Source organism: Pleurodeles waltl, chromosome 4_2 (genome assembly GCF_031143425.1).
Source record: "Pleurodeles waltl isolate 20211129_DDA chromosome 4_2, aPleWal1.hap1.20221129, whole genome shotgun sequence".
NCBI lineage: Eukaryota > Metazoa > Chordata > Amphibia > Caudata > Salamandridae > Pleurodeles > Pleurodeles waltl.
Genome location: NC_090443.1, coordinates 64,495,315 through 64,522,544, shown reverse-complemented (window position 1 = coordinate 64,522,544; position 27,230 = coordinate 64,495,315). Strand labels below are relative to the sequence as shown.

The following is a 27,230-nucleotide window of genomic DNA, read 5'->3' as shown; positions in this document are numbered from 1 at the left end:
CGCTATGGGGTCGCAATGACCCACCTCATGAATACTCATGAGGTGGGTCGCAAATTGCGGCCCCATAGCGAGTATAGGCACTCTCAAGGGAAACATCCTTTTTTACGACTTTTTTTTTACGAAGGACGTGGTTAACAAAAGCGCAACAACGCTTTTTTTAACCACGACTTCGGTTTTTTGTGCCTTAACTACGTATGTTCTGAACAACGAACATGCGTGGTTAAGGTACAAAGAAGGGACTTGGCGAAGGTAAGTGGTGGGTTTAGGTTTCGGGGAGGGGGTGGGGGTCAGGGGGTTTTAGGTTTTGGGGTGGGGTTGGGGGGGTGGGGCGTTTTTGGTTTTGGGGAGTGGGTGGGGGGTCACGGGGTTTTAGGTTTTAGGGTGGGGTTGGGGGGTGGGGCGTTTTTGGTTTTGGGGAGTGGGTGGGGGGTCAGGGGGTTTTAGGTTTTGGGGTAGGGTTGGGGGGGTGGGGCGTTTTTGGTTTTGGGGAGTGGGTGGGGGGTCAGGGGGTTTTAGGTTTTAGGGTGGGGTTGGGGGGTGGGGCGTTTTTGGTTTTGGGGAGTGGGGAGTGTGTGGGGGTCACGAGGTTTTCGGTTTTGGGGTGGGTTTGGGGGGGTGGGGCGTTTTTGTTTTTGGGGAGTGGGTGGGGGGTCAGGGGGTTTTAGCTTTTGGGCTGGGGTTGGGGGGGTGGGGTGAGGGATGTAGGGTGAATGGTGCCTATTGCTAATGATTTTATCAGGAATGCCTTTACAACGAAATATCGTTGTTAAGGCATTCGTGGTAAAATCATTAGTAGTAGCAACGAGGTCGGTGTTCCGACCTCGTTGTTAAGGCAGTAGTTGCTTTTGCAGTCGTTGTTTCGTCGTATATTCCACTCGCAAACATGGAGGCCTGCTGTCGTCAGCAGACCTCCATGTTCGTGACTGCTTTTAAATAAAGTAGTTTTTTTTTTTTTAAGTGTAGCCCGTTTTCCTTACAGGAAAACGAGCTGCACTTTAAAAAAAAACCGAAACCTTTAGTTTCGGTATTTTTTCAGGGCAGGGAGTGGTCCCTTGGACCACTCCCTGCCCTGAAAAAATATTTGTGGGTCCAGTCACAAAGTGGAAGGGGTCCCATGGGGACCCCTTCCAATTTGCGAGTGGGTTACCATCCACTTCAAGTGGATGGTAACTGCGATGCCATTTGCGACCGCGTACGTGGTCGCAAATGGTATTGCATACCACTCCGACTCGCAAATAGGAAGGGAACACCCCTTCCTATTTGCGAGTCGGAAATGCATATTGCGAGTCAGTACCGACTCGCAATATGCATTTCTGCATAGCAAAGAGGCATTTGCACCTCACAAAACGGCGATTTTCGCCGTTTGCGACGTGCAAATACTTTGCTACATCTGGCCCTACGTCCTGAATGTGCCATCTGCTCCAGTTGCACTGATCTCAAATCAAATTGTTTCAGTTACACCTGTAAATGCAGAGACGCAATTGCCCATGGTTTATCCTCCAGTGCTGACACCTAATGTGACTACGCCTGTCCAGAATTTGAATTTTAGTCAGAATCAACCTATGCCTATGTTTACGACAGTGCAGACAATGTCAAATTTTACTCCAAGTCAAACAGGACAGACTTACAGTACTGTCTTAGCAGTACAGAGAGCAGGAATACAAATCCCTCAAAATCAGACAAATCATATGGGTCCTGATGCATTGACAGTTCCTGTGACCATAGGTCCAGGTGTTACGTTGTATGCTTCAGGCAATTCAGGAAGTAATACCTATTCAATAAATATCCTGACTGTGCCTGAAACACCAGTTACATTTGCTGGGATATTGCCAATTGGTACGCAGAGATCAGTATATTCAACCAATTTAGAGATGAGAGAGCAACTTCTCTTGTTCCACCTTTGACCCCTACATGAATTGCAGGTCCAGTTCTTCATGCAAGGTTTCCTCAAGGAACCCCACTGTATCCCATGCTTAGGCCAGATAAGATTCTGAATGTACATGGCAGTACCCCCAAGATGTACCCCAGAGAAATAATATTAGTTTGCAAGTTGTGGAATTATTTGAATTTAAACAAAAAGGTTTCAAAAAGGTTTCACTGCACAGCAATTAACAGACTGGTTAAATAATTTGAGCCCACAAGATGCAACAAGATGTACAAATGGCAATGCTAGAACAAAAGAGCCACCACAGAGACACAGATCAGTGAATGTGCCCAGTTTAGAATTGAATTAATTGATCCGGGTAATGTTGGAAACAGTTCAATTGGAAACTTACAAAGAAGATGAACTGCGGTTCATGTTTAAAGATGTTGCTACGTGCAGGACAGGCTTATGAGAGATTAGCTGAATAAGCCAAGAAATATGATGTAGATTTAGAAAAATCAAAACTCTTAAAGAGAAGTTACAGATTAGAGTTCAGTTTAAAGGACATGGTTGACATGAGATTGCCTGGAATGAAACTGCACATTCAAAATTGATTACCTATGTTCAGAAACGGGGAGCATTGGATAAGTGGGAAGGCAGATGGGCAAAGAAAAGAGATTATAAGAAAGCAAAATCAGATGTGCCTCCACAGGAGCAAATCAAGCTGAGGACAATGGGAAAATGATGCCCATGAGAGAAATACCAGGTGGAGGTTAAGATCATATACCTTGGAGTAGGAGTGATATACTGTCATTTACTAATGATTACCTGAGATTGAGAGACACGCCAGTGGAGTGGTACAAGCAGACAGAGAGATTTGTGAAACTTTTAAAATGCATGTGGGAACATTTGAATACGTTGTTTGACACTGTGGCTCCAACTGATTTGTGGACAGCGTGTAAAGTGCATGTTGATTGGCCTGAACGTGATTCTCCAAGATATCCGATAACCGGTGCACCGTCTAAAGAGGTAATGAAAAAGTATTACAAGATGATTGAGTTCCTGAAAAATAAAGTGTCCCCGAAAGATACTGATTGGCATAACATTGACAGAACAGCCCAGGAAAAAAATAATTGATTTGTGCTTATTCTGAGAGATTATTGCAATCTTGCAAGCTTCACAGTGGAACTAAGACTATAGAAACCAAAGATAAGAGTCATTTTGTGTTACGATTTGTACAATGATTGAGGCCAGATATAAGCAAAATGATTTAGCAGCACCTGATTTGTTGGCAGAATAAACCGATTTATGAGATCCTGCGTTATGCAAAGTATTGTAGTGATGAGATAGAATGAAACAGGAAAAGCTGAGAGAAAAAGTCATGGTTATGCAACTGAAAGCTGCACAGAAAGCAAATAAGAATCTGCAGATGAAGGTAAACAATAGTACGATGCAAGGAGTACTGCAGCAGATAACAAATGTTGTCCAGCCTACAGGTAGGGGACGTGGTGTTCAGATTGATCAGAGTAGAGGTGTTTTTGATGTTCAGTCTTTCAAGAAGACTAATCTGTGTCACGCGTGTGGAAATTTGGGTCATTGGCAACGGGAGAAGTCCATATAATAGTATGAATGTTCAAGTGCAAAAAGCTGGAGTTGCTCACATTCAAGGTAAAAATCAAGTTCAAATTCAAAGAGTTCAAAGACCCCGAATTCAGAATGTACACGTGTCACCAAGACAACAAATGCAGGTACCATAAGCCCCGATGACACAGCAGCAGGTGATTGTTCCTCAGCAAAACCTGAATCAGATGGTGAATACAAATGCAAATCAGATAGCATCACAATTTCCCTTAATTAATTTGAGTAATGAGGAATTCATGGAAACATTTCACAGTGATAGTTCTGATGATGAGGATTGCATGCTAGGTGCATCCTTAAAAGTAGATCAATGTGTCTATGTAAATGCAAATGTTATGTGCCATGATGTGGCATTCTTAGTCGACACTGGAGCTACACGTTCCACTGTCAGAACAGCTGATGTATCAAATTTGCCCCTTTCAGGAAAGACAGTCCAGGTGGTAGGAGTTGCCAATAAATACTTGACAAATCCTGCAATTGAGTATTACACTGTTAAAATAGGTTTATTTGAAGATGAGCACCAATTTATGGTCTGTGATTCAAGTCCAGTAAGTTTGCTAGGACGTGACCTGTTGAATAATCTGAACTGTTCCATCAGCTAGACACCCAAAGGAACACAGGCAAATGAGGCTGTGCCCTGTGAAATTGTAACGCAGTTCCCAAGTGTCACATTGTACCCAATGATGACATATAGACCCTCATTTCAAGCTCAGTGGTCTTTTCACAAGACTGCTGAGGTTCTGCCGGACCGAAGATCGCCAGTGTAGGCGGTCTTCCGCCAACCAAACTATGACTGCTGGCAACCCTCTGCCCTTTTTTGGACGGAGAGCTGCCAGCAGCCATACTGACGGTCGGCGGTGAAGTGGAGGCTGCTCCACCGTCACGTCATCAGAACACCGCCCACCGTAATACGACCCAGTATTCGGCGTGGCGGTGTTCTGGTGACGGAGTGCTGGCAGCAGAGCAGCCCCCATGGATCCCGTTCTCTCCCGGAGGATCACCGGAACAGGTAAGGTGATCGTCCGTTAGGGGAGGGGGGTTGAGGGGGGTTGTGTGTTGTGTGCATGGGGGTGTGCATGTGAGTGTGTAGAGGGGTTGTGTAAGTGCGTGTATGCATACGGGGGTGTAATGTGTGTCTGGGAGATGTACCCTGTATGTATGTGTGCATGTATGTGCTCGTGTATGTATGTGAGCGGTGTGAGAGTGCATGTAGGGGGGTGTGGGGGGTATGTGTGTTGGTTTCCATGAGGGGGGTGAGGGGCGGAGTGGGGAGGGGATCCTACCACCTTTGGGGGGTGGTAGGGGGGTTGTGGGTGTTGGGGGAGGACTCAGGGGAGAGGGAGGGGGGAGGGGGAGACCCCAATCATTGCCAGGGAACAAATTCCCTGACACTGATGGTACATACCGCCATGGATTTCACTGCGGTAGAAAACCCCATAAAATCCATGGCGGTATGCAGGGTCCTGATCCCGCCGGTGGTCTAGTGATGGCCGTCGGACTGGAGACCGTTGTCTCAAGCCTGGAGGTCGTTACCGCCGTGGCGGGCGGTGCGGGACATTGGCGGTTTGGCATATGCCAAACCGCCAATGTCATAATGGGGCGGTAATGACCGCCGGCCTGTTTGTAGTTTTACCGCCCTTTTTCCGCCGTCCGCCAGGGTTGTAATGAGGGCCATAATGAGTTGCCCAAAGATTTAAAAGAAACAGTGACACCAGAAGTTTGGGACTTTTCAGGAGAGTAAATAAGACTCATTAAAGGTGTTGAGCCCATTAAAATAACAGCAAAACCAAATGCAGTGTATCCCAAAACACCCCTGTATAATATGTCTCCAGAGACAATTGCTGGAATCACCTCTTTGATTGATTGTTTGATTGAGCAGGGTATTTTAAAAGAAATCATGGGAAGTTCCTGTAACTTCCCCATTTTAGGATTGTGGAAGCCCAATGGAAAATACAGCAAAGTTCAAGATTTGAGAAAGGTAAATGAGATTGTCATTCTATGTTGTCCAGTGGTACTGAATCTGCCAGTGATTTTATTTTGAATCCCTGTGAAGCTGAATGGTTTAGAGTCATTGATCATTCTTTTCTGTACCTTTGCATGAGGAAAGTCAGTACTTATTCAAATTTGGCAGTTGTAATTTGGCAGGTGCCTAACTCCTTGGGGTTATACAGATTCATCAACCATTTTCAACCAGATGCTGAAAAATAATTTGAAGCCCCTTGAAATGCCCCAGTATTCAGTGTTAGTGCAAAATATGACCTGTTGGTTGCATCAAACACCAGAGAAGCATGCAGAAAAGATAACATTGTCCTTTTGAATCATTTAGGAAGAAATGGCCATAAAGTTAGGTTAGGATTACTTTTGGATTACTTTTGGATTCTTCTTGAGTAACATTGTGTAATATCATCCTACACCACTAGAGAATGAAGTCCCACAAGCAAAGAACAAAAGTCCCAACAAGCTTGTCTTTCACCTTACATTGGAACCCTTTGGGGGGAGGGGGGTTACAATTCTTTTGTCCCACCCAACCAAGGGTGGGGACACAAACTGCACTGGGGGGAGGCCGCACTGCTCCTGTAGCTCCCCGTGTCCATGGGCACTTGGTTGGTGGTGACCCCATCTTCCTAGGGCCATTACAAGCTGGTGAGGAGCCAAAAGCTATAGTGGAGCCCCGCAAAGCATTAAGGGGTGTGGTGCATACAATATGAGCGACTCTCCTGCTGTACCCCGGACAGCTAAAATGCAGCCAGAGCTGGTGTGCAGCACTGGGGTTGCCCGGTCCCACCCAGACCCCACCACACCAGGTAAGTGCTCCTTCATTGGGGGGCGGTGCACGGAGCCCTCCCCTGGCTGCTCCGACCAGCTCCTCACATGGCCAGCACCTCCAGGTGGTAATGTAGTGGGAGCCGGCCCTTCCTGTGGTGTCTACCCGCTCCTGCGGGCAGACAGGTGCAGTTTCTGAGGCCAGAACGGCTACCTGGGGGAGTGAGGTGGCACTCCCCCATCTCCTCTGCATCTTCTGGGCCCCGGGTGGGGTATGGAGCCTCTCCTCTCTGACTTCCTTTGCTTCATAGGGCCCTGACTTATTCTTCGGCTTCAGGGTGCCCCGGGATGGGGTCCGGGGTCTTTTCACCATCGCAGCGAGGAGGGTGCCTGAGGGCACCCTCCCCCCTTGTCTCCATGAGCGGGCCGGGCTTCAGGGCCCCAGGATGGGGTTTTGGGGCCCCTCTTCTGCCACAGGGGTGGTGGAAAGGCACTCCTCCAGCTCCTCCTCCTCTTGTGGGCAGCCCCTGGGCTCTGGCCTACCCGGGGGCATCGACGGGAGCAGCAGCGGAGTCCCACATACTTTGCCGCTTGCTTAGAGATAGATCAGGTTGTTGTGAGCCAGTCCCACTGACTTGCTGTGCCAGCCTTTCCTCTGGGTGTCTTACTTTTCTTCAGGGCTGTACGCTCTCCTTGCACCAGGCCAGCCTTTCCTCTAACTAGTACTCAGGGGGGTAAGGGGACCAACTTACCTGACTCTGGCATGCACCTCACTGGGCCTGAAGTCCTTCAGGGGCACAGTCTCTGCCCCCGGAGGCAGTCAGGGGTTTCTTCCTTCCAGTTGCCCATGATGCCCTTCTGCAGTCCCAGTATCCAGCAGAGAAGCACAGCCAAAAGAGAGAGAGCTCTCCCTTGTGCAGGACCTTTTAAGTGGGGGCAGAAGTGTCCCGCAGGGCTGCACCTCTGGCCTATCCAGATGTGCCACATCACTTCCTTGCCCCGTCCCCTACTTCCTGCATAGTCTTCTGGGATAGGTCAAAATGGGGTCGTCCAGGAGATAGGGCCACATGTGCTCTGAACTCAGCCCCTGTTTCAAAGAAGTATGCCATTCCTGGATGACCCATAAGTTGTACAACTATGCTTCTGATATTCAAAGATGTTCCTTTAGATGAAAATGACTATGTCAAGTTTGTTTGATGGCTCCTGTTTGAGAGATAAATATGGTACCCTGAGAGCAGGTTATGCAGTTTGCACAGTCTAAGGTGTGACAGAATGCCCTCTCCTAAATGCGCCCGATCTCGGAAGCACAAACATGGTCGTGCCTGCTAACCAAGCCCGACCCTGTTTAGCGCTTCCGAGACTGGGCGCCTTCAGGACTACAAGGCTCACGGAACTCTGCCTCCACTGAATTCCACAGAGTTTTTAACAACTCCACAGAGTGGATCTCCGTGAACTTTACCCAGGCCTAGTTTTATGTAGTTCATGATTTTGAACAGTATTGGTCCCAGAGAGGCTTTATGACTTCTTTTGACTCCCTAATCCGAAACGGTGACAAAGCTTACCATTCTTGAATGCATTACAGTTATCAGCAAAAATTGCCATCATGAAATGGATAGACCATATTAAATCAACTAATTATGTTAAAGTGGGTAATACCTATGTAGAGGAAGTAGCTAGGTATTGTGCCCTTACTTGTACCTCCTTTAATGGAGAATGGAACAGCGAAACACAGGATGAGACAAGCCAACATTTCTTGATGACTGCTGTTGACACACGAGAGAAAGTGAAAAGATTGCAAAAAAAAGCAACAGGGGAAGAACAGCTAACAATTGATAAGGCAGGATGTGTCAAAAGGAATGAGTATGATGTTTGGGTTTCAAGTGATGGAATGTTACCATATAGCTTACTGTTCCAGATGGCAAGACATTACCATGGTTAGACACACATAGATAGAGACAAAATGATTAGAACATTCAGGCAAACATGGTTTAATCCTAGATTTAGAGTGATTGCTGAAGTCACAGGTCACTGTTGTGTCACCTGTCAACAAATGAATGTAGGAAAGTGTATAGTTGTCACACTGAGTCACATAGGTACGTCAGGAGGACCGTTTAACAGAATGTAGTTGAATTTTATTGAGCTGCCAGTGTGAAATGGACTGAGATATATTTTAGTTATTGTCTATTTTCTCCCACTGAGTCAAGGCTTATCCTACTAGGAAAACTAATAGTCTCACAGTTGCAAAGCTGTTACTAATGGAACTGATACCTAGGTTTAGATTCCCAATTTCTCTAGAATCAGACTGAGGAACTAATTTCAGCAGTGAGTTCCTTAAGATGTTGTGTGCAGCATTACAAGCAGAGCAAAGATTGCATTGCAGTTATCGTCCAGAAATTTCTGGTCTGGTAGAACAAATAAATGGAATGCTGAAGTCCAGACTGGCAAACATATGTGTATCCACATCACTGAAATGGCCAGATGCATTGCCTTTAGTTTTGATGAGTAGGTGCAAAACATCTTACAGGAAAACAGGATTGTCACCTTATGAAATTATCGTGGGGAGGCTCTAGGAGATTGCCAGCAGTGTCTGCAAATGCGCTTGTGAACATTAAAGATGATTTTGGTGCTGGATCCTTGTAAGGACTAGCTGATGTAGTGTGTTCTTTGTCTCATTAGGTTGGAGAGGCTACTGTACAGCTGCAGCAGGAACTGTGTTGTGACTTATGTCTTTGTGATTGGGTCATGCATAAAAAGCATGTAAGGAAGACATGCTTAGAGTCACATTGGAAAGAACCTTACCATGTGGTTCATGTGATGACAACTGTGATGTGTGCTGGTCTCCCGAACTGGGCACATGCTAAACACACTTGCAAAGTTCCAGGTACCCTTGATGAAACAGCACCTGTTCCTGAAGGGTCAGTTACAGTGAGTGTAAGGAATCAGGTTAGCCAATCTGTTGTTGTAGAAGGCTGGCCCTCTATTTGGTGTGCAAAACTAGGCACACTGAACAGGGGGTCCAAGCAACCACACGTTGGGTTACAGGGGTAAAAACTAGATGACCTAATGCTCTAATGTTTAGGGTAGCTTGGTCGAGCAGTTAGGCCAATCTTGGAGAAGTCCAAAGACATTTGTTGTACTCACAGCATCAATCTTACAATATACACACTCAAAGGAATAACTGAATATTATAAAAATACTTCTGATTTTTATATAAATTTTAAGACCAAAATCATACGAATTGGTTAAGTACTTTTCGAGATATGGATTTTTGAAGTTTAATAAAAAATAGTCTTTTTGTGCGTAACTACGCACAATACGAATCAATGGAGGATAACCTTTAAAAATACATATAAAATCACACAGTGGGTTTAGCAAGTTCTTCTTTTGCAGGTTCATCGAGGTGGTCGTGGACAGACTGTGGCAGCTGGAGAAGTTCAAGCGGCTCTCGGTTCCAGCGGGAGCAGTGGGAGAAGGTTTCTGGATCTGGTGCAGGGCCACTGCAGGGGACCACTTGGGAAAGCTCTGTACAGGTGAGTTTAAAGGTGAATCCTGGTGGTCCCCTTGGAGTGTTGAGGTTGCAAGGGGTGGGACATCATTAGGGCAAAGCAGGTTTGTCACTGCAGGGCACAGGCGGCAGGGTACAGAGTGAATTGATGAACCAGGAGCTGTGCGCAAGGATGCCCTCAGAAGCAGGAGGTAGGTCAGTTCAAGGGTCATTTGCAGGACAACGAAGGCACTCTGGTGGGTTTTCTAGGTTGTTTCTGAAGTTACTTGACTGGGACTTCCTCCTGGTCCTTTTGCAGTCCCAGTGGATTGTTTTTCTTGGTGTCTGAAGTCAGGAGACCAATAGCCAGAATATTGGTACAATTCAACTGCTAGAAGGTGCAGTGCATCCAAACTTGGCACACTGGCAGGGTTTTTCCTTACAGTTGGTGGTGTGGAGTCTGGTCTGGCAGCATCATCCAGTTCTGGAGTTAGCATCCAGTCAGTGAAGTGGAACTCACTGGCTTGTTGGTTCCTTGTGAACTTAGACTGGTACCTCCACTCTGGAGGGAGATTTCTGGCAATGTGTGATGCCTGGTGATCCTCTGGGGATCTTTAGAGTTTTACAAGTTGTCCAGCAGCTCCTCTGCAGTGATTGTCCGGTCCTGGGTGCAGCAGGCAGGGTTTGGTGCCTTTACTTTGATGCAGCAGGTCCACCGTTCCCCAATACTGGTACCAGTTTGAATATATCATTCAGAGTTGTTTGATGCCAAACAACCCAGGGTTCAGAGTGGCCATGAAACTCGTAATGACCAGTGTCCAGCACGTGTATTAAAATGGCTGCTCTGTTCACTCACTATGTCCCAGGTTTGGCAAGGACGCAGTGGGGGACACATTGCTCATACAGCTATGACCTCACACACAGTATAGTGCACCCTCCCTTAGAGCTGGAAGTTGTGCCAGAGGAGTATCTTAACTATAGTGCATCAAGTATATAGTGGACAGGGCACACAGGGAGTGTGCCACGTCGAGTTTGCATTTTAGGTTTGCATCAGGACACTCAGCCTGTGCTGGCAGTGCTGGGTGCAGCTGAATTCATGGCTCCAGATGGTGACATCCTCAGGGGCCTACCCTTAGTACCTCTTGCCCTGGGGACTTAAGTACCATTTACTAGGGACTTATGGGGAGAGCTAAAGGTGAGTCTCCAATTGTGCCAATGCATCACAACTATCATAACAGTTTAGGAAAATAACTCTGGCCCAGGGAACCTGGTTAGCAGGGGCCCTAGGCTCTAACAACTTCTAGGCTACATCACACACCAGGCAAAAAGTGAGGACTAACCATGTCAAAAAAGGCCTTTTCTCACAGTTGGGGTCGGACAAGTGGCTGCAGAACAGCCTGTGTCTGATGGTGTTCTGATTGAGTCAACAGAGACAACAGTGAATGGTACAGAAGGGATGAGGCAGAATCAGTTGACTCATGCAAGCTAGAATTCTGATGAAGGATCAGTTGTGTTAGATAAAAAAGTTGTACCAGAGACAACTGGCCTAAAGATAAAACTATGCCTGCTGTACAAGTGCCATCAACTATTGTTGAAGAAACTGAAGAATCTTTTCAAAGTGGAAGTGATGCTGAGATTCAAGTAAACAGAAGGTCAAAAAGAAAAAGAATGCCAAGCAGAAAGAACTCAGCACCTGTATATACATATTATTCTGATGATGACTTCAAACAGGAGTTTGTTGCCTTTTGTGCTAACAATTTGAATCCAGCTCAACATTATTGAGATTGAAAATGGTTTGGAACTGAACTTTGAAATCTCATTGCCAGTCGATGAAGAGAGACATTACAGTTTGGAAGTGATCAACAGTGATTGCGAACTGTGCCTTTATTAGAGACATTTGAACATTTAATAGAAGCTTCTGAGCTTTTGTAAATAGAGAAACTCTTGATGAACTTTCTAGAACATCAAGGAACTTTGTAAATAATTGCTTTTTTGAAAGAGACTGTTTTTATTGCTTTGCTCAGAAATAAAAAGGACTGAAAAGCGACAGTGATAAACAAAAGCTGCTTTGATTTTTGATTTTGAATTTGAACTTTTTGGCCTGGAATTAGAGAACTCATGGAGTAATATAGCAATAGAAATAGTAGGTATAAATATATATTTATAGGTTTAATAGTAGTGACAGTTGTTATGATTCTATTATTGCTGATAGGTTTGAGTTTGGCAATAGAAAAGGCTTGAGATCACATTGCACCAACACTTGTTTCAAATACAGTAAATCCCCATACAGATCAAAATGTATTTCACGCAGATGAGAAGTATTTACACACTGATAGTTATAAAGGTGTTTTATCGGCAAATGTGTATTATTAGTTGTTGTATGAATATGTTGAGACAGTGGAAGTTAGAGACTGTTACATGTGTACACAGCTGCCTTCATCAGTTAGTGAAGGAATTACATATCACAGTTTACCTCTAACTTATGGAATTTCCTGTAGTCTGTTATTAACACTTTTTTATTAGCAGAAGTATTACCAATATCTCTATTCACTAATTATTTTGTTTTTTCAATTGTCCCTGTCATGAAACATTTAATCAGCATTACAAAGGTGAAGAAGATTGAATATGTAGGAGGTTTTGTTGAACCGACACTGACATTTGGAACAGATTATGCACACATGAACAATTTAACTTGCATTCTTAGACCTGTAAAAAAGGAACTCATTGGACAAGTTCAGGAAGAAAGGAGAGCAATGAAAGCCAAAAAAGAAAAAGTAGTAGTTTTGCACAATTAGGAGAAAGATGTGACACATTCAGTGACTGGAAATCAAGGATTCCTGGTTACTGATTCTCAACACATAGGGAAGACTGATACACACTTTGTAGGGACCAGTGAGTGTAGACATGTATTATTGTTTAAAAGTGTTTGAACATTTATGTTCAATGGTCAAGACCCCGCCATACCAGGTTTATTTCATATGTGGGAGAAATGCATATTACAAACTGGCAAAAGGCTGGTATGGCACATGTTACCTGGGAATAGTTTTTCCAAAAATGTTTCATGTGGAACATTTTAATGATCTAGTTTGAAGTGAGAAGTCAAACTTCAGAGTCAGAAGAGGAGCAAGTGCTTCAGAAATTACAGGAGATATTTTTGGTGCCATAATTCTATCAGTAGGTGCAAACTTGAATTACATCAAGATAAAAAAGTTGTCAGCAATAGTAGATAAGTTATCTACAGATGCTGCAGGTGCCATACTGTTAATGGAAACAGGAATGGTAGCAACACAAAAGGAATGGTAGCCAGGAGATCAATGGTTTTGGAAAATCTTCTTGCTTTAGACATTTAACTCACAAAGAACATCAGAGTTTTAAAAATATAGGCCCGTATTTATACTTTTTTTGCGCCGCATTTGCGTCGTTTTTTGACGCAAAAACGGCGCAAACTTGCAAAATGCCATTGTATTTTGTAGGTTTGCGCCGTTTTGCGTCAAAAAGCGGCGCAAATGCGGCGCTAAAAAAAGTATAAATACGGGCCATAGTTTTCAAAAATGGTAATCTGTGAAGAGATATTGTGGGAACTATTCTGAGACCCCTATTGATAGTGATCATATCAGTCCTAGTTGCAGTTGGATTTTACAAGTTATATGAGATCCTGAAAGAGAAAACAGTTAATAATGGACAAAGAAGAGAAGAGATAGAAGTGGAGACTAGAAGAAGCCTGTATTACATTAATGTCAAGCAGTTAGAGGATTTCAGAAGATCTTACCTGAAATGAACCTCTAAAGTTTTTGGTTGTCTCATTGAAAATGAGAGTGGGTGTAATGTGTGATGGCATTATTGCCATCAAAGGGGGGACTGATGTAGTCTAACCGTTATTAGAGCCCATTGTGTCACAAAAGTTCATTAGAATGTGATAGTTTATGTTTTATGTTAATCGTAGTTTTTAATGGTTAAACGTAGAAAGCTGCATTGATGCATTTTAAATCTGCACTTGTTTATATTTCAGAGTTCGATTTAGGTGCATATAGGAACAATATTGAATTTCTAATGATTAGTAAATGATACATGAGTTTAAAATATGGTCAAAGTGAATGAAATGCAGTTCTCTGATGCACCTAATGAAATGCAGTAACAACGCTTTTCAATTTATATGAAATGTATTATTCATATTCATGAAATATTATTAATATTGAATGTATAAGCTGCATATAATGTGTGTTTTAGTAAAATGTATATTTTAAATACATTATTGTAATTCTCTTGCATTAGCATGAGTGATACCTGTTAAAGCTTGTGATTTGTGACTGTGCTAAGAAATGCCGATTCATTTCCTAACGGGAACTTTCTTCTAAGAGATGCTCTCATGAGAAGCCTAGCTAGTTGGTAATAGATTCTATTATTTAAGGCTAGAGAGAATGTAGCACACTGTCCTTGATAAAAGAACAGTGTGAAACATGGACTGGTATTGTTAGAAATAGTTTGAAACATTATTGTAACAGGGACGGAGGGAGTGCACAGGATTAGGCTGGCCAAACACACAAGTACACAGGGCTTTCTCCAACCCTGTGTTTGCTGGGTTGGCGAGAGCAGGCAAAGGCTCCCACTCTGCCTCAGAACACCCAGCCAGGGTACTCCGTCCAACCCTAATGCTGCTTTCAAGCTGCCAGCAGCATGAAAGTAGAGATAGGAGCGGCCGCAGGGCAAGATGGGAGCCTGTGCCTACAAGTACTGTAGCCAGAGGAGCGTCGTGGTGTGGCGCAGTGTGCCGAGGAAGGTACGTTTTTAATTTTTTTTTGTTGTTCCCCAACCCCGCACTCCCCTTCCCCAACGACTGTACACCACTTCCCTGTGTAAATCCTGACCTACTCAACTTCACTGCCATGAATGTCAAGTGCTAACAGGGGCGTAACTGGTGCTCAGTTTTAGGCTTGTTAGTATGACTAGGCCCCGGTACACCGGTGGTGAAAGGCTCTGGTTGTCAAAATCTGAGTCCAGGCTGCCCTGATACTATTGAAGACATTGCCACAGTAGAGATACTTTGTTTCGTCATCCCATATTTACAGCTTTCACAGTGATGTACCACTATCTGGTTCCTGCATTGATGATGCAGTTAGCAAAATGTCATTTTTTTCAGGCAGAATAACCTTTATCCTACATCACCAATCCTAACAAAACCCTTTGCATTTATTACGCTTCGGAACACGTGTGCATGGCATCACATAATGGAAATTCACAGCTGTCATGCCAGCTGAAATGTTTCAACAAGCAGTGTTAATTGGATAAAGAATTATCTTGACAATGCTTGCTGAGATTTTGTCAAGTAAAGTAGACATGTCATGTCAACTGGGGGAATTAAAGAATGTTTCAGAACTGGACAGGCCTGTTTTCCCCTGGGAATTTCTCTGGTGGGCTGGAGCCCTTGGACAGCGTTTTATTTTTTGAGAGCCCATGGCCACTACTAGGGCCACATGTACAAAGCTTTTTTCTCGTCGCAAATGCCCTGATTCACAGAATCGGGCTGGTTGCGATGAAAAAAAAGCATTTTGCCATGTACAGACCCTTTTTTGCGATTCGGTATTCTATTCACTGTATCGTAAAATTGGTTTGCGAGTCGCAGTTAGGAAGGGGCGTTCCCTTCCTAACTGCGAGCTGCAGTGCAATGTAGGATCGTTTTGTGACTGTGAATACGGTCACAAAACAATCGCAGTGTTAGCGCAGGTGGTTTAATAAACATTATTAACGGGTGTTCATGTATTGAATAAGTGATTTGTGTAGAAAATATAATAAAATAGAAAAATATTACATGCATTTGAAAATGTCATTACGGAGAGTGGCCACCAATGTTCACAAAGTGTACTTACTAATGAATTAATATTGTGAAATCTTGAATATCTGTTTGCTAATGTAGTAATATGTCATATTAAGGGTTATGTATTTTGCTCTAGCTTTATTAATTGTAGGCCTTAAATTAGTGAATGTCTTGGCCTAGTTTGCCAGGCCTCACGTCAAAGCTGTATTTCTTATATTAATGTAACATTTTGTTTGTAATGCGTGTGAGACTGACTTTCTCAAGAGAAGAACAATGGAGATACTGACTGAAGTGGAAGCTGCCTGACAAGCTGGATGATGAGGACATTGCAGGACAACCAATCAACAACATGTGAACGGAGTAATAGTAGAATTCATAGATCTGGAATTTTAGTTTTATTGGACAAAGTGTGAACTTGCTATTAACTGACCAATAGGGATTTGAGAAGTAGTTTTACTAGTTTTAATATAATGACGCTGCACTGAGAGAAGACAGATTTGTTAGCCATTTTCTTATTGGCCGAAAGGTCAATATTTCTTCTGCGTCTTGACAAGAGACGTGCTTAACTTTAATGCTTAAAGACTTAGCGTTTTCTGAACTTTGATGCTGAATACTGATGTCTTGCTGATATAGGCTGATGTCCTGAGGATGAAAACGTACTTTGCTTCCTGATCCACACTGAGGGTAGGTATTATAAATGAGACTGTTGGTTATTATGCATTTTAGCTTTTTCTTTCTAGGTGGCAACTACATTGTTTTGATAGAGCCATAGTTAGATGTTTTTCCAAAAATGTGTTACTAAATTGTTTTGCATGAAGCCCAGCATGCTGATGCTAATGTGATGCTAGTTAAGGATCCTCACTAATGAAATTATGCTAATAGAGGAATAATGCTTGATGAATTTCTCTGCTAAACTTAATGTATGTAGTAACTTTGACGCAGATGACTTTGTTATTCATTTGTACTGTAACTCTAGAATGTGTTGAAGTTCAAGCTTTGATTAGATTATGGTTCTTCCACCGCTTTGGACAGACAGTATTGTTTTTTGATTTTGAGATTAATCTACATGGCTTTAGCATTGTTACTATAGGGAAATAAATATTCTAATTTTTACTAAAAAGTGTGGTTATTTGTGACTAAAACATCATGGTGCGTGACAATTACTGACTCCATTGATTAACGATGTTATTGATTGTTGCCGATTATTGACTATTGTGTATTGATTATTGATTATGTACTGGAGCTATGGTAAGAACATCTCTTAATTGCGAGTCAAAAGGTTAATTGACCTATTCCCGTCCCCTTGTAAGTTTACTTATTAAGGTCAGACGCGTAAACAGCAGTTAGCATCAATTTCAAATTGGTGCTAACCCATTCACAAACAGGAAGGGGTCCTCGTGTGACCCCTTTGTGAATAGCAGCAAAAATACTTTTTCAGGAGAGGCAGTGGTCCCACGGACCACTGCCTGCTCTGAAAAAATGAAAAGAAAACATTTCAATTTTGTTTTTTGAAATGCAGCCCGTTTCCTTTAAGGAAAACGGGCTGCATTTTTAAAAAACCTGCTTTATTTAAAAGCAGTCACAGACATGGTGGTCTTCTGTCTCCAGCAGGCCACCATCCCTGTGAGGGCAGCCATTCCCAATGGGGTCACAAATTGTGACCTACCTCATGAATTTTAATGAGGTAGGTTATTTGCGACCCCATTGAGAATCCCAAACAGTGTAAAGTACACAGTTTCAATATGGTTTTGCAGCTCGCAATTGGCAACTCGCAAATGAGTCCCAAATTGCGAGTCGCAAAACTCTGGGTCGTACATCTTGCCCCTAGTGCCTCAGTCACTTTCCCGAGCTCCTGTGCCTAATTGCAGCAGAGAGAGGAGGCTTCAAGAGAGAGAGAAGGACAGGAAGGGAGGACAAGGTAGAGAGAAAACGATCAGAAATGGAGATGAGAGACAGAAGTGAGAGAATGGATGGTTGGAAAGAGTGAGAGTGCAGTGAGTTGGAGGGAGTGGGGCTGGTTTAAGCACTTTTGCCAGAGCTGCTTTTGATTCTCCAGTCCGCTCTGATTGGTTTTGACTGCCAGAGGACTACAGCCTAGGGAACACAGATGGGAAGCGAATTGTTTTTCAGACGCCACTTTCTGCATTGATACTTCTTCCCAACCTCCCATCCACACATTTAGGGGGTCATTCTGACCCTGGCGGTCCAAGACCGCCAGGGCCGGGGACCACGGAAGCACCGCCAACAGGCTGGCGGTGCTTCCCAGCCCATTCTGACCGCGGCGGTAAAGCCGCGGTCAGAAAAGGGGATCCGGCGGTTTCCCGCCAGATTTCCCCTGCATGGGCTGAATCTCCATGGCGGCGCTGCATTCCGACCCCCTTCCCGCCATCCTGTTTCTGGCGGTTTTTACCGCCAGGAACAGGATGGCGGGAACGGGTGTCGTGGGGCCCCTGGGGGCCCCTGCACGGCCCATGCCACTGGCATGGGCAGTGCAGGGGCCGCCTAACAGGGCCCCATAAAGATTTTCACTGTCTGCTTAGCAGACAGTGAAAATCGCGACGGTTGCAACTGCACCCATCGCACCCCTGCAACTCCGCCGGCTCCATTCGGAGCCGGCTTCCTTGTTGCAGGGCCTTTCCCGCTGGGCCAGCGGGCGCCCTTTTGGCGGTCGCCCGCCGGCCCAGCGGGAAAGTCGAAATGACCCCCGCGGTCTTTTGACCGCGGAGCGGTCTTTCAGCGGGGGAACTTTGGCGGGCGGCCTCCGCCGCCCGCCAAAGTTGGAATGACCCCCTTAGTTTGTTCTTATGAACAAAATATGTTCCACCTTTGTCAGGCATGGTGAATCTTGGTTCCAATCCAGAATTTCAAGTTTTTCAGAAGCCTCGGGCTTAGGCCGAACCCCCTTTAAGAACACTGAGTTAATTGCTCTGTACAGCTTGCTCACAACATGGAAAACACTTCACTTCTTAGAGAAAAGGAAACGTAATTGCTCAGCAGTGCTTCTACAAGCCCTGCTACTTCATGTGAATCGAAGGCAAGCGATATAGTTTATGTTAATATATGGTAGTTCTATCCTATTTATCCATTTCTAAGAATTCCACTGTCTCCACGAGGCCACCCGACGTCTCCCACAAAAATTACAGTGCACAGTTTACCATAATTCACAGAAGACATTGGGATTACTTACTGCGTTGATTGCTAGATTTCCTCGGATGTTTTCAGGAGCTATTCCATAGAGGATTCCTGCTCCGACCAGCCCTCCGAGAATTTGTGCGACAAAGTAGAAGAACGCCCGCAAGAAGGAGATGTGAGAGCCCACCAGGAAAGCAATTGTCACAGCTGGGTTTAGGTGGGCACCGCTAACGTGGCCGACAGCCTGGACCATGGTGCCGATTGCCAAGCCAAAAGCCACGGAAATTTGCAAGACAGTTGGAAGAGCCGAAGGCCATTTTAGGGCAGAACCGAGCCCAAAAAAAACAAATAGCAAAGTGGCAATGAATTCGGCTAATACAGCCCGGACAAAAGCCCACGAGCAAAGTTCCCGCCTCATGGATGAGGTGGGCAAATACGAGCCAAAAAGCACGTTCTGTATCTATGATTTCGTCTCCTTCGATCTGGGCCAAAAATGTAGGAATACATATCTATATATACGTGTGAGTAAGTTACAAGTTCTACCAGGGGTGGAGCTAAGAAACTCCACCCTTTAACATAGCAGCCAGAAAGCAATTCAGCCGAGAAGAACTCTCCTCTCCCTCAGAAGTAATTTAGAACAGTCACGTGATGCATTGTACCTGGTTTTATATAACACATCAAATGACAGTCACACTGACAATGTCAAAGGCACATCTTTCTGTCCTTTCTCTTGTCTTAAGTGCTGTCTGTCAATAGAACGTCTAAATAATTCTGTTGTTGCGGTGTAGCAGCTACTTCTACTACCGAGATGTTGGATACATTGGCACTCCCCTGCCTTCGCTTCAGGTCAATGGCAAACTTGGAGGCCACTGGGCATGGGCATGCTAGCATCCCATATATGTCAAATTGTGCCTAAAGTTTGGGCAAGATATTAATTAACCTCAGAAGAAAGCTTGTGAATAAAGTTTGGATTTGAGACATTTTATTTAAATGGTCCCTGGGTGAGACATTTTATTTAAATGGTCCCTGTGTAATCTTGTTTAATATTGTAAGAGTTGTTTCTCCTCATTGGCCAGTCCCACAGCCAGAAGTTCAACTTTCTTGAATCTTAGTAACTGTTTCTCAATCGCTGCCCCTCCTCCTTTCCATCCCTCTTTGGGAACTCTGTTATACATTCTCGCACACTCTGTCTCATTTGCAGTATTTTCACAGGGGTATGGAACATCAGCACTATCAATTACACTGCTCTGGATACAGAAATATATTATCTACAATGGGGCTCTCCAACAAGTAGCTCGGGAGCTACAGGTAGCTCACCAGCACCCTGGAATTAGCTCTCTGAAGTGCACTTCAGCTCTCTATATAATTCAGAGGGTCTAGCCATTGTGAAGATGGCAGCACTACACATCTCTGTATCGTTGGTGTGGCTGCCAGCCAAACCAATGGCGGGGTCATTACATATATAATCATGACATGTTAGTCAATAGTCAATATTCTGGAACTAATATTTTGGCATAACAATATTTGTCACTTGATATGGAGATACACATTTTGGATGGTAACTACTAGTAATCCTGCAAGGTAGGGACACTCTTATGATTGTTATTTGGTGTGGTCACTATTGCAACAGTGATCAAAGCCATTTTGGGACTCGGACTCAGGACTCTCTTCAGAGATTAGAAGTAGCTCTCACGGTAGAAAAGGTTGGGGACCCCAACTTCTTGATCAAGACACCTTTTCCTGTAACTTTCTGAAGACCGAGCTTTTGGTTGTGGACTGATTTCATGTGAAAAGCAGACCTTTCCCGTGCTCTGTACCTGCATTTCACTCTTGAAAACCTCTGAGAGGCAATTTTGTGGTAAAAAACAGTGAATTTACAGAGACTGATTTAGAGTTGGGTGGTAATGAAAAACCCTTTTAACTTTGAGGAAAACGTTAAATCATCCATTGGAGGTTTCTCCATAGTGGGTAATTGGTTGGGGGTACTACCTTAACCAAATTATCTATAGGGTGGTGGTGACTCGACCGGAATGTTCTCCAGTGGCAGAGAACATTCTTAGTGTGGGTTTAAAACTTTTTCCAACAATTTGAGGTTTTTGTGCTACCACTCAATCCTAAATCAAATTCCTAGTCTTCAGTTTACATGGGCTAACAATAACCTTGGGAACAAGAACAAAATGCAGAATCATTATGCTGTTTTATACCTAAAGACTAGTATTTGGTTCTTTGTCCCACATGCCTGCTGACTGACTTGTCCACACCTGTGCTCATTTTATCTTGCTTGTTCTTAATTTGTACCATATTTTAATTTGATCTTTCCACTCCCTGTTCTGGCATTTGCAAAGAAGCTGCAATTATTGTCATTTATTCTCTGTAAAGGGCGAGTCAACATTGAAGCCTGATTAGTTACCACAAGTTTAAAGGTAGCACATATTCAAATGATCGTAAAAAACACGTTGACGATGCACCCACTTTTCCCATGTGCCTTTTCAGCCAAAACCTTTGAAGATCATATTTTCAATATCTCACTAAAAATTCTGGAGATGGTACAAATCACCCAATGAAAATCCAGTTTCAGAATACATTTTTGAGGGAATAATCAGAAGATGAACAAGCATTGGTAAAGCCAGTAGGTATTATTTATGGAAGTGCTGTTGGCTTTGGCAATGTGTTTTAGCCATTATGTACACCAGTGTGGCTGCTGTTCAGCATGGAGTGAAGTGGGGTCGGGTAGATTGGAGTAGAGTGGAGTGGGGTAGGTTGGTATAGAGTTGAGTGAGGTAGACTGGGATTGAATGGAGTGGGGTGGATTGGGTTAGATTGAATTTGGGTCGAGTGGGCAGATCGGGGTAGAATGGAGTGGTGCAGATTGCTGGGAGTTGGGTAGATTAGTGTAGTAGATTGGAGTGGGGTACATTGAATTGGGGTAGATTGGGGTATGTTGTGGTGGAGTGGGGTAGATTGGAGTGGAGTAGATTGGGTAGATTGTAATGGGTAGATAGGAGTAGGGCAGATTGGAGTAAATTAGGGTAGAGTGGAGGGGCATATTGGGGTAGATGTGAATGAAGTAGATTGGGGAAGGGTGGAGTGGGGTAGATTGTGTAAATCATAGTATGATGTATTGAGTGGGGGTAGATTGGAGTAGTTTGGAGTGGGGTAGAGTGGAGTAGGTTAGATTGTTGGAGTGGGGTAGATTAGAGTGGTGTGGGGTAGATTGGGGAATAGTGGAGTAAAATGGGCAGAGAGGGGTAGATTGTGGTAGAGTGGGGTAGATTGAGGTAGAGTAGGGTAGATTGGAGTGAAGTGGAGTGGAGTAAATTGGGGTACATTGGAGTGGGGTGAACTGGAGTTGGGGAGTGGGTTAGATTGCTATGGTGTAGATTGGGTTAAAGTGGGGTAGATTAAATTGGAGTGGGGTAGATCGGGGTAGAGTGTAGTGAGATATATTGGGGACGATTGTGGTGGAGTAGGGTAGATTGGGGAAGAGTGGATTGCAGTTAATTGAGATAGACTGGGGTAGAATGGGGTATATTGTAGTGGAGTGGGGTATGTGGAAGTGGAGAGGGAGAGATGGGAATGGAGAGGAGTAGGTAGGAATGGAGATGATTAGATTGAAGTGAAGTGGGGTAGGTTGGAGTGGGGTAGATTGGAGTGTGATAGATTGGGCTGATTATGGTAGGGTAGATTGGAGTGAAGAGGGGTAGATTTGGGTGAGATAGGAGTGGGATAGATTGGAATGGGGTGAAGTAGGGTAGATTAAAGTGGAGTAGATTGTGAGCGGAGTTGGACAGGGTTGTGTGGAGCAGATGGGGAGGGGTAGATTGGAGCGGGTAGATTGTATATGGGTGGTGTATATTGGAGTGGAGTAGATTGAAGTGGGGTAGATTGGAGTATGGCAGATTGGAGTAGGGTGGATTGGAGTATGGTAGTTTGGGGTGGAGTGGGGTAGACTAGATTGGTGGGGGTGGATTGGGGTAAAGTGGGTTAGATTAGACCGGAGTGGGGTAAATTTAGGTGACATGTTGTGGACTGGAGTGAAATGGAGTAGAGTAGATTGGAATGGAGTGTGTAAATTGGTGTAGAGTGGAGTGGGTAGATTGGGTGGATTGGAGTAGGTAGATTGAAAGAGGTAGATTGTGGCAGCGGGAAGTGGGATAGATTGCGGTGAAGTGGAGTTGGATGGATTAGAGTTGAGTTTAGATGGGAGTAGAGTGAGATAGATTGTGGAATAGTTGAGTGGAGTGGAGGTAGATTGGAGTGAAGTGTAGTTGGGTAGAGTAGGGTGGAGTGGAGTAGAATGGTTAGATTAGAGTAGTCTGAATTGGAATAGGGTAGATTGGAGTGTGCTAGAGTGGAGTGGGATAGTTTGAAGTGGTGTAGAGTGGGGTGAGATACATTGAAGTGTAGTTGGGTAGAGTGGAGTGGGATAGAGTAGGATGGGGTAAAGTGGGGTATATTGCAGTGGTGCTGGGGGAATGGGGTGAATTGGGGTAGATTGGGACAGAGTGGAGTAGATCGGAGTCGGGTAGATTGGAGTGCAGTAGATTGGAGAGGAGTAGATGGGGAGATTGGAGTGGGGTAGTTTGGGCATGGGTAGACTGGAATATGGCAGAATAGGGTGGGGTAGATTGGAGTAGGGTGGAGTGGGTTAGATTGAGTGGAGTGGGGTAGATTTTAGTAGAGTGGGGTGGATTTGAGTGGACTAGATGGAAGTGAAGTGGAGTGGGGTAGATTTAGGTAGAGTGGAGTGGAGTGTGGTAGTTTGGAGTGGAGTGGGTGGATTGGAGCATGGTAGATTGACATTGAATGGGGTATATTGTCGTACATTGGAGTGGGGCTTATTAGAGTGGCGAGGATTTGGATTAATTGTGGTGGATTGATTGCAGTGGAGTTTGGAGTGGAGTGGGGAAAATTTGAATGGAGTGGGGTAAATTGTAGTAGAGCAAGGTAATTTGGAGTGGAGTGGGCTAGATTCGAGTGGAGTTGGGAAGTGGAGTGGGTTGGATTGGGGTACATTGGCGTGGTGTGAATTGGGGTATATTGGAGTGGATTGCAGTGGAGTGGGGTAGACTGGGTGGATTGAAACAGAGTGGGGTAGATTTGAGTTGAGTGCAGTAGATTACGGAGGAGTGGGGTGGAGTGGGTTAGATTGGAGTCAGTGAGGTTAATTGAGTTAAACTGAGTGAAGTGGTGTAAATTAGAGTGGAGTAGATTGGAGAGGAGTGCAGTAAACTGAAGTTGGAGTGGGATAGGTTGGGGTAGAGTTGAGTGGAATGGAGAGGGGTGGACTGGAGCTGGGTAACTTGTGTGGAGTGTAGGAGTGGAAAGTGGAGTGGCGTGCTGTATGGTGGAGTGAGTGGCATAGATTGGAGCGGCATAGAGCTGAATTGAGTGTATTAGGGTGTTTTAATGGAGGGGTGTAAAGTGGAGCGCCATTTCGTAGAGTAGAGTGGCATCACTGAATGTGAATTAGAGTGGAAGGGCATAAAGTGGAATGGAGAGTGGCATGTGCATGGTGTGGTAGTACACTGCCTTTACAAACTACACAATTTCAATTAAAATGACAATTACATTTGCACCGAAATATGATTTTACTGCTTACAAACAATAATGTGTGCAAATGTCATCATCTACTGTATTGATGTGTTTTGATCATAATCAAATATTTGTTTCCAGCACACTTCAAAATTACAAAAAATGTGCTTCATTTTCTACTAATTCTGAAATATTCTGAACCATCTTCACAGTTCATTTTTTGTTGTTGTGTGCTAGAAAATAAAACCCTACACCCTCTCCTCTTACATGGATATTTAGCACGATTGACACAAATTCTCTCACTTTGAAGTCAGTGAACGAAAAGTAACCACGAAGCTCTTTCGGAAGATAGAACTTGACATTTGACCTCTGTCTATTAATGCACAGCAAATGTGCCAAGATAAGAACAAGATTTAAAAGCCTATTTCCAGGAAGCAAGTTCATGAAAGAGTACAGTCAACAAGGTTTGAGCAACAGGAGAGACAAACTCAAACTGGACAGCCTAAAACAAATAAGTCCATCAAACACAAAAGCTGGAAAATGTGAGTAACAAACCACAAAGCCAATGGTATGTGATGGGTGGAATGCATTCATAGGTCAGCTACTGAATGTCCTGATCCCTGAACATCGCTGTCTGGTAGGCTTTGACTTAAAAAGGACAGGTTTTGATCTGTTTTGAGTGAAGGAATGTGCTTTCAACAAGCTGCTGCTGGTGTCAGGGGTCGAGTTGTGCCACAGCACCTGCAATAGTTAAGTCAGGTTGAAGTTTGCGGATCTGACCATTCCAAGCAAGGAGACCCTTGCAAGTGTGGGTGGCAAAATTAGAACTATCCCTCTAGGTGAAAATCTGCCACCTGTAATCTGGGCTGGAGAGCAAGTGGAATACAGAAGCAAAAAGCTGGGAATGTAAGTAAATAGTGTGTGTGGGGGAGTGTAATAAGCATACGTAAGTCACAATTGTGTCACATAAATTGACGTCACATTGTATTTTTTTAAACAGTTCAAATTTGCTGCTAATGCTGGTTTGCTTTCTGTTGTTTTTTTTGTCCAGGTCCAAAGCACAAAAGCACTGTACTTTTGCAGTTCTTCAGGTGATAGAAGCTTTACACTCAAGTCCACAGCCCAAAGGTCAGTGATAAAATGGCGGAAGCAAAACCCACACTGTTACGCCAACATAAGTACGCCCACAGCATCATGACCCACGAATCGCTGCGGCGGACATTAAGCGGCGGTAAACCATTGGCGGTACAGACCGCTGCGCTCATAATACACACACACTAACAAAACAACACCACATTGGACAATTCAAACTACACACACCTGACACACCTACACACACCACATCCACACCCCCACACCAATATAAAACACACACATATACTACCCACAACCCTTTATGAAAACAAAATTGACAACTGAGAGAGACACAAGCCAGGAGCACCCACTGAATCAGAGCCACAAAACACTATCACCCATACACCATCGAGGCACCTCACAACACACACCCCAACACATCACCCCACACACCCTCACACACCACTCACACTACACCTATGGCACCACAAAGACACCCCAGGTTCTCAGAGGAGGAGCTAAGGGTCATGGTGGAGGAAATCATCCGGGTAGAGCCACAGCTATTCAGATCACAGGTGCAGCAGACGTCCATTGCTAGGAAGATGGAGCTATGGCAGAGAGTTGTGGACAGGGTCAACGCCAAGGGACAGCACCCCAGAACAAGGGATGACATCAGGAAGAGGTGGAACGACCTACGGGGGAAGGTGCATTCCGTGGTAGCAAGACACCAGATAGCTGTACAGAGGACTGGTGGTGGACCCCCACTGCCTCCCCCACAACTAACAACATGGGAGGAGCAAGTCTTGGCGATCATGCATCCTGAGGGCCTGGCAGGAGTAGCAGGAGGACTTGACTCTGATAAGTCAAATCTTTACTACTATATCCCCACCCTACCTGCATGCCATCACAAACTCCTACCCCTACCCTCACCCTCATCACTCCACCAGCTCACATATACCCCACCATCACAACCCACCTATCCCAATACCAAGGCCTGCATGCTACACCAATGCATGGACCCCCATCCCAGACCTGCATGGACACCCATCATCACAGCATGCACACTAGTGACAATCACTTAGCCAACCAAATCACAACTCACACAAGCCAAAGCTGCCTTGGTAATAACAACCATAGAGGGGAACATACCCATGCACAAGATGTCACATGCAGAAACAATAACGCTGCATTTACATCCTCACAAAACCCCCACACAACGTCACCGTAGAGGAGGTGACAGCAACATCCACTCCCCCCCTAGAAGAGGCCAACAGTGATGACAGCAGATCTGTACGCCTGCATCAGGACGACCAACCTGGCCCATCAGGGACTTCTGGACAGTCGGTGACCGAGCCACATTCCCAAACCACCACAGAGCCTCCCCCTCAGGAAACACCACCACAGCACCAACCCAGCGGGCCCATCCCTCTGTCCCCAGGACACGTCAATCAGCAGTGTGTCCACCACTACAGGGACGCCAGGCCATCCCACAAACACAGGATGATCAGGGACCTGGGGTCAGTGGCAGTGGGCACACAGTTCAGGGGACAGAAGCACAGGACAAGAGGGAAGCTGGGAGGACTGCTGTGCGACAGGGGGAGGACAGGCCCAGGGAACCGACTCTCCACAAGGCACTCACCAACATCCTGGGAGCATACCACCATTCCCAGGAGACCATGGGCCAGATACTGGCCAAGCTGCAGGAGTCCCAGTGGCTGCAGGAGGGACAGTACCTGGAGATCAGGGAGGACCTGAGAGACACCCACACCACCCTGGTCACCATTGAAGGGGTGCTGGCAGACATGGCCAACACCATGAGGGAGGCAGCTGCACACCAACGGGCCCCTGACACTAGCAAAACCAATGAACAGCCCTCCACCTCCACTGACGCTAGTGGATAGGAGGGCCCGCCACTGGAACAACAGGCC

At 44.9% G+C, this 27,230-nt stretch overlaps 1 protein-coding gene across 2 annotated transcripts in view; it reads right to left on the bottom strand.

Moving 5' to 3' along the window:
* The window catches only part of LOC138292224 (aquaporin-5-like), a 73,527-nt gene extending 54,326 nt beyond the window's left edge, over nucleotides 1-19,201 (bottom strand). The window contains exon 1 of one of the 2 annotated variants that reach the window (XR_011202615.1): nucleotides 18,749-19,201. Coding sequence is in view for 1 of the 2 variants with exons in the window: in XM_069230668.1 (XP_069086769.1) it covers nucleotides 18,749-19,111 (363 nt within the window). In the remaining variant the exon portion in view is untranslated. The remainder of the gene's footprint in view (nucleotides 1-18,748) is intronic. The other variant, XM_069230668.1, reaches the window with a different exon arrangement.
* Between the last annotated feature and the right edge of the window lie 8,029 nt (nucleotides 19,202-27,230).